This window comes from Bactrocera dorsalis, chromosome 5, assembly GCF_023373825.1.
Source record: "Bactrocera dorsalis isolate Fly_Bdor chromosome 5, ASM2337382v1, whole genome shotgun sequence".
Taxonomy (NCBI): domain Eukaryota; kingdom Metazoa; phylum Arthropoda; class Insecta; order Diptera; family Tephritidae; genus Bactrocera; species Bactrocera dorsalis.
In genome coordinates, this window is record NC_064307.1 from 46,256,860 (window position 1) to 46,275,232 (window position 18,373).

General features: G+C 38.0%; 3 protein-coding genes across 3 annotated transcripts in view; 2 read left to right on the forward strand and 1 right to left on the reverse strand.

Annotated features, from left to right (window-relative positions):
- LOC105233992 (UDP-glucose 4-epimerase) overlaps positions 1-18,373 on the reverse strand; it is a 199,652-nt gene that overhangs the window by 32,092 nt on the left and 149,187 nt on the right. The window lies entirely within an intron of this gene.
- Positions 180-6,264, forward strand: LOC105233994 (uncharacterized). Its single transcript, XM_011216183.4, has 4 exons — positions 180-483; positions 1,440-1,604; positions 1,660-2,035; positions 2,096-6,264. Exons 1-4 carry the CDS (start codon positions 346-348, stop codon positions 3,388-3,390), a joined length of 1,974 nt encoding a protein of 657 aa, XP_011214485.2. The 5' UTR covers positions 180-345; the 3' UTR covers positions 3,391-6,264.
- On the forward strand, positions 6,173-17,669 carry LOC105233995 (UPF0389 protein CG9231). Its single transcript, XM_011216186.3, has 2 exons — positions 6,173-6,439; positions 17,369-17,669. The coding sequence occupies exons 1-2, from the start codon at positions 6,255-6,257 to the stop codon at positions 17,556-17,558; spliced, it is 375 nt and encodes a 124-aa protein (XP_011214488.1). The 5' UTR covers positions 6,173-6,254; the 3' UTR covers positions 17,559-17,669.

Sequence of the window (18,373 nt, forward strand, 5' to 3'; positions counted from 1 at the left end):
GCCAAATCTTGCAATGAATACACTTTTTTTTCCGGGCCACGGCATCTTTAAGCTGTGGCAATCAGCCATGATAATCAACCTACATATTGCAGCATACATCACGGTTTTCTATTTAATTATATATTGGATTGTGAATTGGATCGTAGTGTTGTCACATATATGCACACAACCTAAGTCGGATATACTTTTATCACTAGATTGTTGTATCGATATTGTTGTCTGTTTCGATGATGATAAAAATATCGATATTTTAAAAATGCCTTCCATAATTGAAACTAAAATCCGCGTGTCTTATGTTATTTACAATAATTCAATGCGGTTTTTTTTAAATATTTTGATTAGAAAATGAGTGTGACAAAGTTTTTAAAATTTATTAATTTATCTAGGATTAATGATTCTAAAGATTTTCTTGGTATTTCTCCTGGTGGTAGTAATGGAAGTGTAATAATCACATTAAGTAGAAATATTGTTATTGTTGTTAAGGTAAGTACTAGGAGGAATTTAAGCTTAGTATTTATTCTACTAACACAAAGCTGTGATTTTAATTTTATTTTGAGATATACATATATGAAAAAAATACATGGAAATCCAATTTCAAGGTTAAAATGGGTATGTACGCATAGAGGAGTGGGCACTTAGCGCACTTTAAGAGATCTGTAAGCAAATACACCCTGGTTAAAACCTTCTGTAATAACAGTTATTCCTAATGCCCGCTTTACATTTGCGTGGCAAGCTCATTATTAAAATTTATCAACTTTACAAAGGAATAGAATCCTGTACTCCTACCCAAAGTTTGTCGCAACTTGTTAAGTTTCTTTTCCCAACCATTCCTTCGAAAATATTCCACTAGTTCTCCATCGTTATTAAATAAATTTACTGGCATACAATGTATTCCATAATATTTCTAAATATCTGATCCGATTGAGAGTCATGCTTAGTGCTCCTGGGAGTAGGTTCTTTGTTGGCCACTAGGCTTGAGTGGCGGCGCAGAGCGCGAACTAGGTGCAGATTTCACAGCCTTATAGACTAAAGATGCAGTGGTGCGTTGGCACGTAACTTGTTCTCCTCTCCCTATGTGTCTTAAGACCTGAACACCTGGTGTTACTATGGATCCATCCTTTTCATGTATTACTTCTGACCGAGGTGAGGTTTGTATGTTGTTGTTGTAGCGGCGGTTTGGATGGAGCCTTCTAGCTAAAACAGCAGGAAAATTCCTCCGGTCCGGGTTGGACTCTATGACACCCCTGCTGCTGAGAATTACTCTAATGGTCTTAACATAAAACAGGATTAGGTCGCCAAAATAACTAGACTGTAAATACTCAATAAATTCAGTACATACATATATGTATGTATAAGTATGTAAATTTGTTTAGAACTACTACTACGATTTACTTTAAAAATGTTCATGATGTTTAAAATGTAGTGTTTATCTTTCTCAGATATCCACGCAACAACAGATTTGTAGCTGGTCGACGCAAGAAAAATTGTCTTCAAAAGTTATCTTTGACAATTCAAGTAACAAATATGTAGGAATCTTCGGAAACCGATATATTCGTTGTTGGGACGCCTCTGTTACTGATATAAATTCGACAAAAAAATTGAAGGTACGTACTCAAGCACACTACATCAACGAAATATTACAACTTCTTCCAAAAACAGTTACAGAAATATGTTGTGGATATCATACCAAGCAAAGGCGAACCAATAATTCTTTATAGTGATGGCTATTGGGATAGACTTTCAGAAGCTCTTTCATTACTAAGAGGATCACATCCTTTTCCCGATTCGTCAGAAACCGCACATCAAAAATGTGGTAACATTAAGGACGCAAATACAAATTTTTGTATTGATGGAGAACAAGTTCTAACCTATTTTGTACCATCTGGAGACAATAATGAAATAGAACTTGTAATTATGCCATTAAAAGTTGGTGGAAAAAGAAAGAGTTTAAAAATTGGGCGAAAGGACATTACAGCCAGTTTATCAGGTTATGCTATAGTTGAAGGAGAGAATAATTGTGTATTATTAACAATTTGTAAGTACCTCTCATAATTACCAAAAAATATTGTTAAATGTATATATAATGACGTTTCAGGGTCAGATCGCAGACTATTTCTACTTAACCTAGATGAATGCAAGGAATCGGAACATTCTCCGGGCAATTTCGTAGCCGTTATTTCAACACTTAACGTTGATTCTCCACTATCGATTTTAGGAATAGCTAAGAATTGCGTAGCAATTTATGGTGCAAATAATAATCAAGAAGGCGCGTCGTTGTTATTATATAATACACAGTTTAAAGTAGTCAAAGCACAACAGTATTTTAAAGTGTTCTTCGATTCTTCGCGCATTTGGATAATTGACGACAATATTCTGTTAGCTATGGGTCAAAATTTATCTGTGGTAACATACCGCATGCCCCAAGAACTTTTGGTTGATTTACTTGGAACTTATCATTGTGAAAACCCCATTCGAATTGAAGGTGATCTTATAAATGAGGAGGATTATCTTCAATCTATCTGCTCATATAAAGAAAATGTATCCACTGTGAATACAAGTAACTATGAGTCCCTTACGAATATTCAAGATTATAGAAATCATCTTCCAATATCCCATGAGACTTCATACAAGTGCTATGATTTAAGAGAAAAAAGTAAGCCGTTTATAAAAGTTGATCAAGGGAAATGCTTTCTAAATAATACAATTACTGTGCAGGAATCGAAATTGGAAACAGATCTAATCAACAGAACACTATTTGAGTTTTTTATTCATCAATTAGAAAATTATGGAACTACTAAAGAAGAAGTTTCAGAAAAACTTCTATTTTTGTTGGAAAAATGCGGGGCGTCTTCTAAAATGACGAGTTTATTAAGTCGATTGTCAAGTGCGCCTTTATCTGTATTTGCTAAGGTTTTTTTCTCTATTCTTATGAAAAGGAGTTCCAACTCTACATACGAAAGTTTAACTGCAGCCATGTTAAAAGCGTGTTGTCTTGAAACCGGCATTCAACCATTACAAGCTGCAAAAATTAATAATTTTAGAAGTGATTTGAGTTCATTTGATTTAATATTTCTGCTTGATTACTTTTATAATCAACTTAGCCAACTATCAAAGTCATCTTCCGAAATCTGCAATATGAAATTAGAAATGAGAATATTTTATTGGTTTGATATTTTGCTAAATGCATATTTTCAGCAGCTGTTATTGTCAAAGGATAATAAAGTTTTTGAATTACTTTTAAAGTGGGCGGATTTAATTTCTTCATACCGAAATCAAATAAAAACGCTGGAAGACTTAGCAACACGCCTTTATAACATTGTCCAAAAAGAAGACTTTGTAGAAAATTCAAACTCCTTTCTGTGGTACAGCATTGAAGATTTATATTTTTGAAATAATTACCGATTTAAAGAAATGTTTTAAATTTCTTTAATGTATGTTAAATTGCGTAATAAGACCAACTATTCAGCTAATTATATTTTACAACAAGAGTTTACTATCGTCTTTTCGTTATTTATTTTAAAAAAAATCGTCAACGGTAAAAATAATAAAATATACTGAATCTTTATACTGTTAGCTTTGTATTAAGATAATTGTATAAGTCAAACTGCTTTGGAAATAAACAAATTTGTAGTAATTTTGTACTAGTAAATGTTACATTAATTAATTAACAATAAAGAAGTTGTGCGATAAATTTGGTGGGCAGATTTTCAGTTAATAACGGTAAAGGATGCAGAATGTACCAAACTTTGAAAGAAAGGCAGAATTAGTGGCACTTTCAGCATTTGTGAAATAGGATGCCATAGTTAAGCAAATATGTACATATGTACATATATTGGAGAAGAAAATTGTGCTGGGACATTAAAAAAGGGTTCAACGATACAATTCAAGACTTAACGATTTAATTAAAGATGTCAGATTTCTACGCTACTGGAATTGTCACGGCCAAGGGCGGTTATTTCGGCGATCTAACCCTGTTTGGATCGCTGAGTTTTGGGTTAAGTTTGTTATCATTGGAACAACCCCTAGCAGCAGGGCTGGGATGTAGACCAACCCGGATCTAGATTTTTCCTGCTGCGTTTGCCCTAGAAGACTCCATCTACCTCGGTTTGGTACAAATCATGCAATGGATAGAGCCACTTTAAAGCCAATCGGGCCTTAAGACATACCGGGAGTGGGTGGGAAGTTACGTGGGCTCATACTGCCAACGCAGTACTGTTACATTAGCCTCTACGGTTGTGCTATCAGCACCTAATTCGCCCACTACGCCGACACTCCACCCGAGTGGCCAACAAAGGACCATTAGGGTCCATAGAAACTCAAACAGGTAGCATGACACCCATTCTGCTCCCAACCTTCATTCCGACTTAGAAACACTCAGCAACTTCTGCTTCCTCGCACAGTCTGTTCTGTGTATCAAACCGTCATACATCGGTACGTCATATCAGTTACGTGCAGTACTTGTACTGGCTGATGTCATCCCCCCCGTTACATGTTGTCCACCTGGATATCATCCGGACATACATAGGTGCACTACTTCGTCGTTTTGGGAAATGGAACTGGCGGAACAGATAGACAATTCGACATTTTGCACAATGAATGACGAAGTCCCACCTAAAATATGGGCACATTTAATAGCAGGCTGGATATTAAAATTGCTAGCGGTGGTCTGATAAATAGCATAAAAAGTTAACCTTTCGCATGAAACAATCTGCCCAATTTATTTCCATCGGGAAACCTGCCGACTATATTTCTGTGGACAACCATAATTTTGTTAACCCTAACAAGGAAACTCGATCGGCTTCACAGAATTTACCGATTGCAGCTTCATCGCACTCGCCATTCCTACGGGCGTAATCGCAGCAGAATGTGATCGCAGCTGCTACCGGTTGTTGTTGTTTTAACGGTTTCTCAATCCCCGTTGGCATGGTAAGGGTTATCGGTGTTATCGTCGACGTCATCTAACGGGAGGCCCAGGAAACGTGTTGTTTCAACGGGATCGGACCAGAGGGAAAAGGATGTTAGATTAGTGGGGTTTGTAGGGTATGCACAAAGGTGGCCAGTATCATCTGGAGACTCCTTGCGTTCACGGGAAGGGAGTCGATGAAGATGTTGATAGCTCTACTGTGAATGGCGGTCAGTACCTGTCGGAAGTCAGTTGCGTCCGAAGTCCGATCGGTGTACTGTATCACGTCGTCGACGTAGTCAAGGAAAGACCTCTTAATGCTCCTTGGAGGCGGTTCCGCTCCAAGCAGATGGTTGCAAGGGTGATTTCTACGATAATTTAGCAGGAACTGCTTGGAGAGAAATTCCTTATGCTTCTTAACTGGGAGCATAAGGGTCTCACTATGTAGGTGTTCGATGGGAGACATTAAGACTTTTCCCCATGTGCTGCAGGCTAGCGACTTGAGGATTTTGTGGCAGCTCTATACCCTGGCGATAATCGCGGTCGTATGGGAAGTAAAGGAGCAAAGTTGCTACCGGTCGCCTCATTCCGTCTGGAGAAATTGTAGAACTCCGCTTCAATTTTCTAAACGCAGTAACTGTTTTAGCACGAAGGTGGCTACACTGCAAAAACCTTTTTCAACGTAAATGAAACCGTTTTTTTTTGGAAAAAAAAATGCCTAAAACAATTTTTATTGCTAGTGAAAAGAAAACTTTTTAAGGTTTTTGAGCCGCTAAAAATCGGTTAGTGCAAATGAAGCTGGAGATTATAAATTGAAACTTCTCTTAGTTTATCGCTCAGAAAATCCAAGGCCCTAAAAAATAAATCCAAAACGTGTTTGCTTGTCATTTGGAGGTCTAATGCGAAAACGTGGGAGAAAACTTTTCACATTAAAGACTGGTTAAGCTATCATTTTATTTCTAATGTCAAACGCTACAGCCAATAAAAGATGTCCCATATAAAGCGATGCTATCATCTTGCAACATATGTTTAATGAAAATGGTACTAATTTTACTCTTTTGTTTTCCGTTCCGTATTTTCGAAATTTGTAATACAAAAGGTGTGACGCTGTCAATCGTTATCGCCCGATACACAATTCGGTATGTCAATTTCAAAATATTTAAATATATCATGAAATGGCACGCGATCTATCTATAACGCTTTAAATAATTATCGCGTAACTGTATCACAACCAAAAAAATTGAACGTGTAGGTGGTGCCTTACTCGGAAAAAAGAAGTTGCGAAATTACAGAAAACATACATACTTATGTTTTGTTTTTTTGTTTTATAGTGATAAAGCTACGAAAAAAAATGTTCGGGATATTAAATATTGTGGCCAATAGAAAAAAATATGCCGAGAATTTTAAAATTGGTAAATTTTTTAGCCAAGAAACCGGAAAGACTATTCATGGCCATACTCCCAACAACCTGGAGAAACGTTTTTTGGTATGGAGCGGGAAATATAAATCCATTGAAGAAGTACCATCTTTCGTTAGGTAACAATACAGATAGCTGTAAAGAGTAACTTACTTATAATGTCGGAAATTGTGGATAAATTTATGACAAATCGGAAACAGACCTATTAAGTATGCATGCAGACCTATTAAGTATGTACGTCTAACCTTTAATTTATAAAGCAGCACGAAATGGTAAATTTTAGAAAATCATCGCATAACTGAGGTTTAAAAGTGATAAATAATGTACACGCAGTGAACCAAAAAAAAATTTTTACATGGAGGTGTTTCGACTTTGAAGTGACATTCCTCTAACAATATAATTAAAAATGTAAAAGCAAATTAATTTGATACTAACCATTACAGTGCAAAGGGGAAAAATACTCTCGAAATAGGCAATATGGCTGGGATTTAGAGTAGCATCCCCCCCTCCCCTTTCCGGGGTTAAAATGGTTATGTACGGGTAGAGGAGGACGGGGATGATATTCTAAAATTCACCCACTAGATGATAATTTAAGGCTAAGGATAATAATTTAGTGTCATAAAAATATCGCTTTCGTTATCGACAAGATGTTGGAGGAGACTGGAAAAAGTCCGGGTCGGCTTTAGTATACCGTCCCAGGATTTCGAGAATAAAATGGGTATGTTATAGCCGCAGGAAGCTTATAGTTTTCGAGATGTTCGCGTTTAAAGTTGAAAATTACCACTATTTTAATTACGTATTTTCTCGATATGAAATTAATTTTGCACTTATATTTTTCACTTTTATATCCACTAACACATCACTAATTCATTTGTACACATTTATTTTATATAATATAGATAGTGCAAAAATAATTTTTCTTCCTTAAATATAGGAAACATAATCGTTGATAAACAATAAAAAATATATAAAAAAAATTTAATCGGCTGATCTACGCGTAAAAAATTTGATACACCCCGGTGTTTGTCCGACTAGGGTTATTTTTTTGTAGCGCGGCCGAAGGACGCCCACTCAAAAAGGAGTTATTCGCGAAAAAAATTTGATACACACCGATGTTGGACCGACCAGGATTATTTTTTTTGAAGCGCGGCCGTAGGCCGCCCACGTAAAAAGGAGTTGTGCGCTAAGAAGTAGCGATGTCATAGAGGGTATAACGACCTCTTTAACAACGATGATCCGTTTGTAAAGTTATTAGAGGAAATAAAATATTTATACAAGCCTTAATACACGTTTGTTTTATTAAAAATAAAAGAAAATGCGTAATTAAAATAGTAGTCCAAATTTAATTTATTTAAAACTGGTGATCGCGAATTTGTATGATGTAAGAAGGGCTAAGCGCTGAAAGATAAAAAATTAAATAAAACAGTTAAAAATGGGGGTGTCTGTATTAATTTTTAGGGAGTAATGGGAGTAAATGGCGTCGTTAATTGGTCTGTGTAGCAACTACTATGTTGCAGCTGCAGAAGGAAGATGAAGCTTGGGGAGGGGTCTTACCAGTGTAGCAGACCTGCTTCTTAGTTGAGTTCCTTTGATCCAAGAAAAATCCTTTGTTGGCAACTACACTAGTGTGGCGGCGAAGTACGTGATCTAGATGCAAATTACATTCCCGTAGAGGTAAAGTCGCAGATGTAGCATGGAGCGATTTGTCTCAAAGCAGAAAAAAAATTACCTGCGAACCCTAATTGGACTCAATGCACGAAACAGGAAGATACGGAGCAACCCTGCTACAACAATCGGCCACGATTCCGATTACTTTGGCGGAGGGGGAAAAAACCGAATTTCCGTATAAATGGGGTATAGGGATAGGATTTTTCTTTGTTTGTTTTTCGCGTGTTTTTCTATATGTATTAACTAAAATAAAAGAATACTTTCTACATACATATGTATGTATATGTGTAATATGTGATTTTCGACACGCTCTAAAAAATAATCCTGGTCGAGCGTAGTACTCCTTTCTGAGTTAAAAATAAAAATATATTGAGTTTTCGTTATAAAATGGTTAAATTTTGGTTATTATATCTGTCAGCGATTTCCATTTATTTTTTTATTTGTATATTAGGTGACAATATATATAATATTATTATATAATATTACTTATTTGTTTATTAAATTAAATAAAGAACATATCCTTATGCATGGATAGAGAAATTTTTGGGAAACAAGGAATTTCAGCGAATTTCCTTATTATCACATAGCAGCGTTCCATTTCGTCGTAATTTTTAGCACACATACACGTGATATTCACTACGAGTGTAAAATGAAATTTTTAAAATAAAGATTTCTTAGGTATAAAAACTGCTAAAAGTGTAAAGTGTGGATTTATTTAAAAGTTTATAGTTTAATTTAATTAGTTTTAAGTGAGAAATGTGGATAAAGTGTGTTAATATGGTAAAATTGCTTGTTGAAATGTTCGAATTTTAGGAATTTTCGAACTTTAAGGTCGAATATCTCGTAAACTAAGCCTTTACGGTACCTATAACCCGTATATTTTATAATCAGGAGGACTTCCTCTTTCCAACGGTACCTTCAAATTTGCATGATTTTTAGCGAAAGATAATATTATCTTACATTTTTTTTTGCAAATTTGTCTACCGAAGGGTGCAGTGTAAATTGCTGGCTAAAATAGCTCGCGCACTTCTTCGGGTCCGAAGAGAGATGACCTTTGAATTGAACTTCAGCTCGGTCGTCATGTCTCTTCGGGTTAGACAAAGCTTTGACAGTAGCCCAAAGCTTACTCACACCGGTGGAGAGGTTACAGGACTTCAGGTGCTCTATCCATTTCGTCCGCTTATGATGGTTTACCATGCGCAGAAACTCCAAATTGAGATCCCTTATTCTGGGATCCCCGGGATCGGCATGGCATAAGGTGTCGCGCTCGTTAGCTAAAACGGCTGCTTCGGTTGGGAAATTGGGGCGGAGTTCCGCTATTCTTCCAGCCGGGTAGCTGCTGCGATCACCTTGCGGAATTGACGTTCGCCAACGCATACGTCCGTGGGAATAGGTAGAGCGTTGAAGGTGCTCTCAGTAAATTCTGTGAAGCCGACCCAATTAGCTTTGTTAAAGTTAATGAAGGTACGGTTGAACACAGAAACGAAATCAGAAGGCTTCTCGATCGAGATAATTATGGGCAGATGGTCTGATGCGAGAGTTAGCATAAGTCGCCAGGTTATGCTATTTATAAGACCACCACTAGCAATGGTAATATCAGGCGAGCTATTACAGGTGCCCATAACTCTGGTGGGGGCTTCGTCATTCATTGTGTAGAATGTCGAATCGTCAATCTGTTCCGACAGCCCCAACCCTCTACGATCATTTGACAGGAATGCCAAAGATCATGGTGCGTGTTAAAGTCGCCTAGCACCAAACGGTTTTCATCGCGAAGTAGCGCACCTATATTCGGGTGATATCCTGTAGGGCAACATATAACTGGGGGGATGTATATATTAAATATTTCGAGCTCGACATCGCCTGGCCGGATAGCTATACCCTGACATTCTAGGGTAGTATCCCTGCGGTCGATGTCTTCATAGTATTCATTTTCAATGAAAAATTATTAAAACCACTTAATAATACAAATATTTTTTGTTTTTTTTTGGCTTTTACATGGGAAAAATTAAAAAAGTCAATGTGTGCATTGGAAAATTATAAATGGCAATGTTCTTGTCAGGCTTGTTTAACATATTTATTGGCGTACACACCGCTTACGCGGTTATAACCGATTTTGCAACAGCGCGCCAGTCGTTCTTCCTTTTTGCTATTTTTTACCAATTGGAGATTCCAAGTCCAGGTCCTTCGCCACCTGGTGTTCCCAACGGAGTGAAAGTTTTCCTCTGCTTTCCCCGGCGGCTACTGCATCGAATACTTTCAGAGCTGGAGTATGGTGAAAATCTGTTCGGTTGTATATTTCAATCCCAAGTGAATGGCGTTCAGAGAACTTTCCTCACTTGCGTGAACTTCTACACAAGATTCCATCCTCCACCGTTTGGTTAAGATTTGAGATTAAGTAACTGTTTTGTGAAACTATTAATATATGTTGCACTGCTGCACAAGTGCATTTGAAATCACCAAAGCAACGAGTGACCATTGCTTTAACAGTGTTGATATCATTTACGGCAGTGTAAGTTTTGAACTTAAATAGCAACGACAACTTTACATAGCAAAATACACAAAAAAGCATTGTTTGCTCGGTTCTCACAACAAAGCAAAGCATGCACTTACTGTCAAAAGCACATGCTAAATGAATGGAAAATAAGAAAATAAATGTTAGAATATCATTTCGATTTAAATTTTTACAATCGAAAGGCACTTAAAAGTTTTTCAAAACTATATCTAATATCTAGTAAAGGTATAATAACAATACGCTTACATAATTATAATTTTGTGAATAATGGAAATAAATATTGTAGCTTATATTATTAAGTACTTTTAACTTCTTTGAATAATAAATGATATATTTATAACGAGGAATATATTAGCAAAAACTTAATTATATTGTTACGAATTTACTGCTTGCTAGTTTACTTTGTTAGGTTCGTATCTCTGGATTGACAAATAAAATCAACACTGTTTAATTTAAGTCAACAATTCTTTATTTCACAACTCGTCTACACTATAGCAGTTTACTCTTAGCACTGATTGATTACGTTGGCGCTGCCACGGCTTATATAGCCACGCACTTCTCGCTGATGCCGACGTGTCCTTCTAGAATATCGCGTCTGGAAATTACCAGAACATACGGCTATACGGCGCCAGACGCAAGCAGACAGTCGCGGCGCCAGACTCAGCAATTGTTTAACTAGACAAGCAGACAGTGCGGCGCCAGATGTCTATTGTTTCGACAAGCAGACAGCCGTGGCGCCAGATGTCTACAACAAGACAAATGCTATTCCATATACCCACAGCTATTGTTCATAATCAGGGATGCATATAGTAATACAAATACAACTTAATACTACTTTTTGTAACACTGCCCTCCACTAAAGCCTAATCGTCCCGATTAGGCACAAATCCTCTTGAACCAAATGGGGCGAGCCTCTCCAAATGTACTACTTTCATTTTACATCGTGCTTTCCCATTTCTTTGTATGCGGTATACCACGTCATTAAGTCGTTTCATCACCATATAGGGTCCTTCCCAGGCTGTCTGCAGTTTCGGGGACAAGCCTTTCTTTCGAAGTGGATTGTACAACAGGACCAGATCACCTTCTTCAAAACCTTTTGAATTTGCCGCTTGATCGAACCGGTCCTTCATCTTATTGCTCATCAGATGCGTATGCTGTCTTACCATTAGATGCAATTCATTCATTTCTTCCTTTAAGGCAGAACAATAATCTCCATCATTTCTTACAGCTGTAGGATTCGTTCCAAACTTAAGATCAGCAGGGAGTCGCAGATCAGATCCGAAAATAATCTTTGCTGGCGTGTAACCAGTTGTCTCGTGCTTCGCTGAACGATACGCCAGCAGGAACATCTGGATGCACTTGTCCCAATTCCGTTGGTCTTTATCAACGATTTTCCGCAGATGTTCTTCGAGCGTTCGGTTGAATCTCTCTACCATCCCATCTGATTGTGGGTGTAACGCTGTTGTCCGTGTCTTGTGGATGCCCAATAATGTACAGACTTCTTGGAAAATGGAAGATTCGAAATTCCTGCCTTGATCTGAGTGTAATTCGACGGGCACTCCGAACCTTGTTATCCAATTTTCTACAAACGCTTCGGCTACGGTCTTCGCTTCCTGGTTTGGTAAGGCATATACTTCTGGCCATTTACTGAAATAGTCCATGACAACCAGTAGATATTTGTTTCCGGCCGTACTGGTTGGAAACGGACCTGCAACATCCATTGCGACTCGTTCAAATGGTGCTCCCACGTTGTACTGTTGTAGCCTACCGCGACTTTTGGCTTTAGGACCTTTAGCTGCCATGCACTCTACGCAATTACTTATCCATTCTGCTATGGAATCTCGACAACCGATCCAGTAGAACCGTTGTTTAATCTTCTCTATAGTTTTTGTAATTCCAAGGTGCCCTCCACTAGGTCCATTGTGATATTCTTTCAATACTTTCGGGATCATGGACTTCGGTACTATGATCAGCAGACGAGAATGTTTGCCATCTTCGCTTTCCCAGGTACGATGAAGGTATCCATTAACGAGGTTTATGCTGTTCCATTGGGCCCAATATGCTTTTGCAGTTGGACTCTCGCTACTTATTTGTTCCTTTGGTGGTCGTACCCCATTTTCTTTGGCCATTACCGGCTTTGCAAGATCAGGGTCCTCCAGCTGATTGATTCTGATGCGGTGAGGAGTCCAATCATCTTCAGGTTCTATATTCAGTAATCGCACGTCGATTATACCTTCTTTTCCTTCTGATTTGGAGCAATGTTTACATTCCAGTTGACAAGGGCGACGTGATAATGCATCCGCATTTTTGTGGTGAATCCCCTTTCGATGTTCCGTTTCGAAGTCGTAATTCTGTAATCTTTCGATCCATCGTGCAATTTGGCCTTCCGGATTCCTAAACTGTAATAACCATTTTAATGCTGCATGATCAGTCCTCAGCAAGAATCGTTGTCCATACAAATACTTGTGGAAATGTTTTACACATTCCACCACAGCTAGTAGTTCTTTTCGCGTCACACAGTAGTTTTTCTCTGGTTTCCCGAGCACTCTGCTGTAATACCCAATTACTCTTTCTTGTCCGTCGATGAGCTGAGACAGGACACCTCCAATTCCATAAGCGCTCGCATCTGTATCCAGGATGAATTTCTTTCCAGGTATTGGATAAGCCAACATCGGCGCCGTACAGAGTAGTTCCTTAAGCTGCTCAAACGCTTTTTCTTGTTCCAACTGCCATACAAACGGGCGATTCTTCTTTGTTAAATCATGTAAACTTCTAGCCACGTTCGCAAATCCAGGTACGAAACGGCGATAATACGTGCATAAGCCGAGGAAGCTGCGGAGGTCATGAATGTTGGTGGGTCGAGGCCAATCCTTCACTGCTTTTATTTTTCCTTCCTCGGTGTGAATTCCCTCAGTTGACACTTTATGTCCGAGATATGTGACCTGCTTCTTCCATAATGAACACTTTTTGGGATTCAAGCGTAATCCGGCTGATGCTATTCGCTGAAAGACTTCCTCTAGATTTTTCAGATGATCATCAAAACTTTTTCCCATGATGATAATGTCATCAAGATACACTAAACATGTCTTCCAGTTGAGTCCTTTTAACACATGTTCCATCAGTCGCTCGAACGTTGCAGGCGCATTACATAACCCAAATGGCATCACAGAGAATTCCCATAACCCGTCGCCCATACTGAAAGCGGTCTTTTCACGGTCACATTCATCAATCTCGACTTGCCAATATCCACTTTGTAGATCTAATGTAGAAAACCATTTCGCTCCAGACAAGGTGTCTAATGTATCGTCGATTCTTGGTAGAGGATAACTGTCTTTCTTTGTGACATCATTCAACTTCCTATAATCTACGCAGAAACGGGTGCTACCATCTTTCTTTTTAACTAAGACGATAGGTGAGCTCCATGGACTTATTGAAGGTTCGATTACACCGTTTTTGTGCATGTCTTCAATAATTTTGTTAGCATCCTCACGTTTTGCTAGTGGAACCCTACGCGGAGCTTGTCGGATTGGTTTAGCGTCTCCGGTATTTATGCGATGTTTGGCAATGCCGGTTCTTCCTGTGTTTCCTTCGTTTGCAAATATGGATGCGTATTTTTCTAATAGTTTTTCTGCTTTTAATTTTTCATTTCCATGCAGTTCGTTCAGCAAATTATTTAGGAGTGTAGGACTTATCTGCTGTGGCTCAATAGTAGGTTTCTGTTGTGACCGTTCGCATCGTGCTTTTGCACTTATATTCTGGCACTGTCCAATTACTGCTCCTTTCTTCAGACTTATAGGCGTGTTGAATTCGTTCACTACTCTGACCGGAATGGTGGCGTCTTCACTAGTTTTCACAAGCGTTCTTCCTACCAATATGGGTGTATCTATTTTTGTTGGTTCTACAATCCACAACTCTTCAGTCCCACCTCCTCCATTCACTTTGGCCCATACAATCGCCTCAGATTTTGGTGGAATACTCTGATTATCATCAACAATCACCCTCTTACTTTCAACGTTGGTCACATATCCGGTGTTTATAGGCATCTCCATGTTCTGGCAAAACAACATTTGCTTGTTTAAATCCAAAGTAACCCCGTGATCAATCATGAAATCTACTCCCATTATAATTTCATCCGTGATTTCTGCTACGATGAAGGTGTGATTAACTTCCAGGGTACCAATCATCACTTTGCAAAACACTTTTCCCGCGACAGCTGCTTCCTCCCCGGTGGCCGTTCGAAGCTTGCAACCGACTAATGGTTCAACCGTTCCTCTTACCACATCCGGTCGGATAATTGAATGTGTGGCACCAGTATCCAATGTAAGCGTTGACAGTCGTCCATTTACGATGCCGTTGATAGTAAGATTGTTGTCATGGCGACCTATTTGTGATATCGAGATGGCGGGGCAAATAGTTGTGGGAACCAGCTCACGCCCCTTTGAACTGTTCCGTTTTAGTTTAACGACTTGTGAGATGTGGATGCTCCGTCCTCATTATCTGTTGGTTGTTTCCGTTTTGATGGGTTTACTTTTATGTTGCAATTTCGGGCAAAGTGACCCGCTTTTCCACAGTTGAAACATCTTCCTGTTGTATTTACTCGCGGTGCAGCAATTGTCTTCAGAGTCTTCAATATTTCTTCCATCAGCGTCGGTTGTTCCATCCCAACTCTTTGTACTTTGTGTGCTGGTTTACTTAGTAGCGAAGCTGTTTCCTGTGTGAGGGCGTGCGAAACCGTTTCAGCAAACGTTCTTTTTGGCAATGCATACGTGGCGCGTTTGGTGTCCACATCACGAATTCCATTTATGAAACATTGAATTTTTACCCTCTCAATGTAATCCACAGGGGCATCTGCATTTGCCAAATGAGCCAGTCGTTCTATTTCAGTTGCGAACTCTTGCAATGACTCGTTCATCTTCTGACCCCTATTTTGCAGTTCGATCTGGTATATTTGTTTCCGGTGCTCACTACCATATCGTCTTTCTATCGCACTCATCAATGCCTCATAGTTGTCCCGTTCACAGTCTGGAATAGTCTGAAGGATTTCTGCCGCAGGTCCTTTCAATGATACAAACAAGGACGCCACTTTGTCCGCTGCATTCCAGTTATTGGCCATTGCTGTCTTTTCAAACTGAAGTTTGAAAATTTGAAATGGAATACTTCCATCGAATGTGGGTGCCTTCAATCTTTGATTATTTGTTGATGGTGCAGGGCCATGTAGTTGCAGTTCTCGCACACGATTACTTAATTGAAGAACTTCTGATTTTAAATTTTCTTCGTCATTTTTTAAAGTGCTTAATTCGTCTTCAAATTTTGAAAATTTAATGTAGTATTTTCCGTAATCTGTTGTGTAAGGCGAGACTCTAACTGTGATGTATTTTCAGCTATTTGCGTTATTTGCTGTGCCAGACGATTTTCTGTTTGCACTACATTTTCTGCTATTTGCTGTGCCAGACGATTTTCTGTTTGCACTGCATTTTCTGCTATTTGCTTAATAGCCACTAACAGCATGTTCGTGTCTACGCTTGATGATGTTCGTTGTTCTTCTACTTTTTCTTCTACCTTTGTAGAAGTTTCTGGGCCATCAAATTCGAATTCGTCGACATTAATTCCATCCGCTTCCATTGCTTCACGTAATCGTGCCTGCAGATCCGCCTTTTGCCCGCTTATCGGCAAATTACGCTCCTCCAGTTCCTTTTTTAATTGCTGAATTCTCAATTCTCCGAATTTAACGATCTTGAATTTGGATTATTTGACAATCACTCTCTACTGTCGGTAAACAGTCGTATAGTCGTGCAGCTGTCTAAATAACTGTGTCCATAAGAACGTGTGTATTTTAATATTTGACAGAGATCACTTGCAGTCTATCGCGCTCTATGTCTTCAGCACTTTAGAGTTTAGTTATACAGGTAAACCTCCTACAACGCGGTTTCCTATAACGCGTTTTCGCTCCAACACGGTTCCCAAAATGCGGACATTTTCTTACAATGCGATTTTTACGAACATTTTTTCAAATATTTACTATTTTAATTTGAAAAGGGTTTTCTTGTCCAAATTAAATTCCTTGCACTTTGTCCATACTTTGATTCCGTTGAAATTGTTGATGAGTCACTCAATGGAATTCATTCTTCAATACTAAAAGCTTGCTGGAAAGCACTAATACCAGAAATAGACGTTCATGGCACTGTTTCTACACCAATAGAAGATGAATATAGGAACATAGTGAAGGTGACGGATTTGATAAAACAACAATGATTGATATTCAAGAATTAATTGCGGGCGACGAAATAAACGAATCAGATTTAGTGACAATGACAAATGAAGAATCAGTTGGAGGTAGCTCTGGCCATTTTTCCGATGTAGAAAATAAAAAACTGTTCACTAAAAAATATAGAGAAAATGTTAAATATGGCAAAGCAGTTGGAAGAATACATTTTGGAGAACGACCCTTTAAGTGACAGAGCAGAAATATTTAAACGAAATCTTCTAAACAATTTAGCTCCCTATCAAGAAATTTATAAAGATTTGCGAAATAAGAGCAAACAAACTTCAATACACAATTTTTTCAAACCAATAATCGTCGAAAGGATGTCCGAATCTGATAGTGGTTCAAGGTCAGATTTTGAACTAGTACGAACAAAACATTCGAAACAAATCAAATTAAGTGATGAGAAGGAGTAGAAAGTTATCGTTCTATTTTGGCTTTAATTTATTAAATCTTTTAACTTTAATATTTTAGGAACCTATTCACCGCGTTGTAGGAGGTTAACCTGTACTATTAATGTATTATGCATGTAAATAATTTTTATATATTTGCGATAGTAATGAATTTTCACAGTTTATATTTTAATACATTAAATTTTATTTTTAGTTATGATGTAATGGAGCGTTCCCGTAATAAGGTCCGAATTCGGGTGGCAAATATCATGATTGCGCTTACGGTATTGGGTTGCTGCCTTATGGTTTACAGTGGTAAACAAGCTGCAAAAAGTGGCGATTCTGTAGTCAAACAAAATCTCGATTGGCACAAAAAATATAATGAAGAATCAAAAAAAGCTTAGGTTTTCAGTAATCATGTTTTGTTTTATGTAATGAAATATAATAAATAATCAAGTGTAAATGTTTTAAAATACATACATATATACACAAAGTAGTTAATTATTCTCTGTAAATTTTATGTTGTTTCTTTTTTATGTACATACATTGTACAAAGTGCTTGTTTTACTGGTATCTTATTAAAACATTATCATTATTTCTGCATAAATTCTACTTACGCCAGCTAATTGGTTGGTAAAATCTTAAAAACAAGAGACATTAATTTCTGTTTTTACTTTTATTTTTTGAAACTGACAATCAGCTGTTTACGAGAGTTTCAAACTCGCATAGCTGCCGTCTGTCACCTACAAATTCGGATCTGATTAAGTCCATAGTTAATCCGGATTACATTGCCGCCTGAAGGCTATAAAGTAACTGCTGGCTTGAAAAGTTGCAGTCTGAATTCGATAATTAGTTGTGAAATCGGATACCTCAAAGTCACTATTTGTCCAAGGCCTCCTATCGAGATCTTAAGGCCTAACTATAATACGCATAAGCTAGCTTAAGCCAGCGTAAGCAACTGTCCGAATACACACAAATTATATGTTCCAACTATAATGTACTTTACATTAAGTTAAGTTTTTTCAAACGTCATTTGCTTAATGAAAATGCGAAACTGGTCGCATTTTCCGTACGGAATCAGCTGTTTTCGTTTTTTGTCAACAGATACCTCATTTTGAATTTGAAGATGGTGTACGACGAATGATTTATACAAAATGTAATCGAAAATATTGAAAAAAATACGACAAACAAGATGCCTTTTATTTGAATCGCGTGTATA

Bases quoted from the DNA above. Each gene is read 5' to 3' on its own strand.
- LOC105233995 (XM_011216186.3), top strand. From the start codon at position 6,255: ATGTTCGGGATATTAAATATTGTGGCCAATAGAAAAAAATATGCCGAG. The intron at 6,440-17,368 runs GTAACAATACAG...TTTTATTTTTAG, and splicing joins GAAGTACCATCTTTCGTTAG to TTATGATGTAATGGAGCGTT.
- LOC105233994 (XM_011216183.4), top strand. From the start codon at position 346: ATGAGTGTGACAAAGTTTTTAAAATTTATTAATTTATCTAGGATTAAT. The intron at 484-1,439 runs GTAAGTACTAGG...TATCTTTCTCAG, and splicing joins ATATTGTTATTGTTGTTAAG to ATATCCACGCAACAACAGAT. The intron at 2,036-2,095 runs GTAAGTACCTCT...ATGACGTTTCAG, and splicing joins TTGTGTATTATTAACAATTT to GGTCAGATCGCAGACTATTT.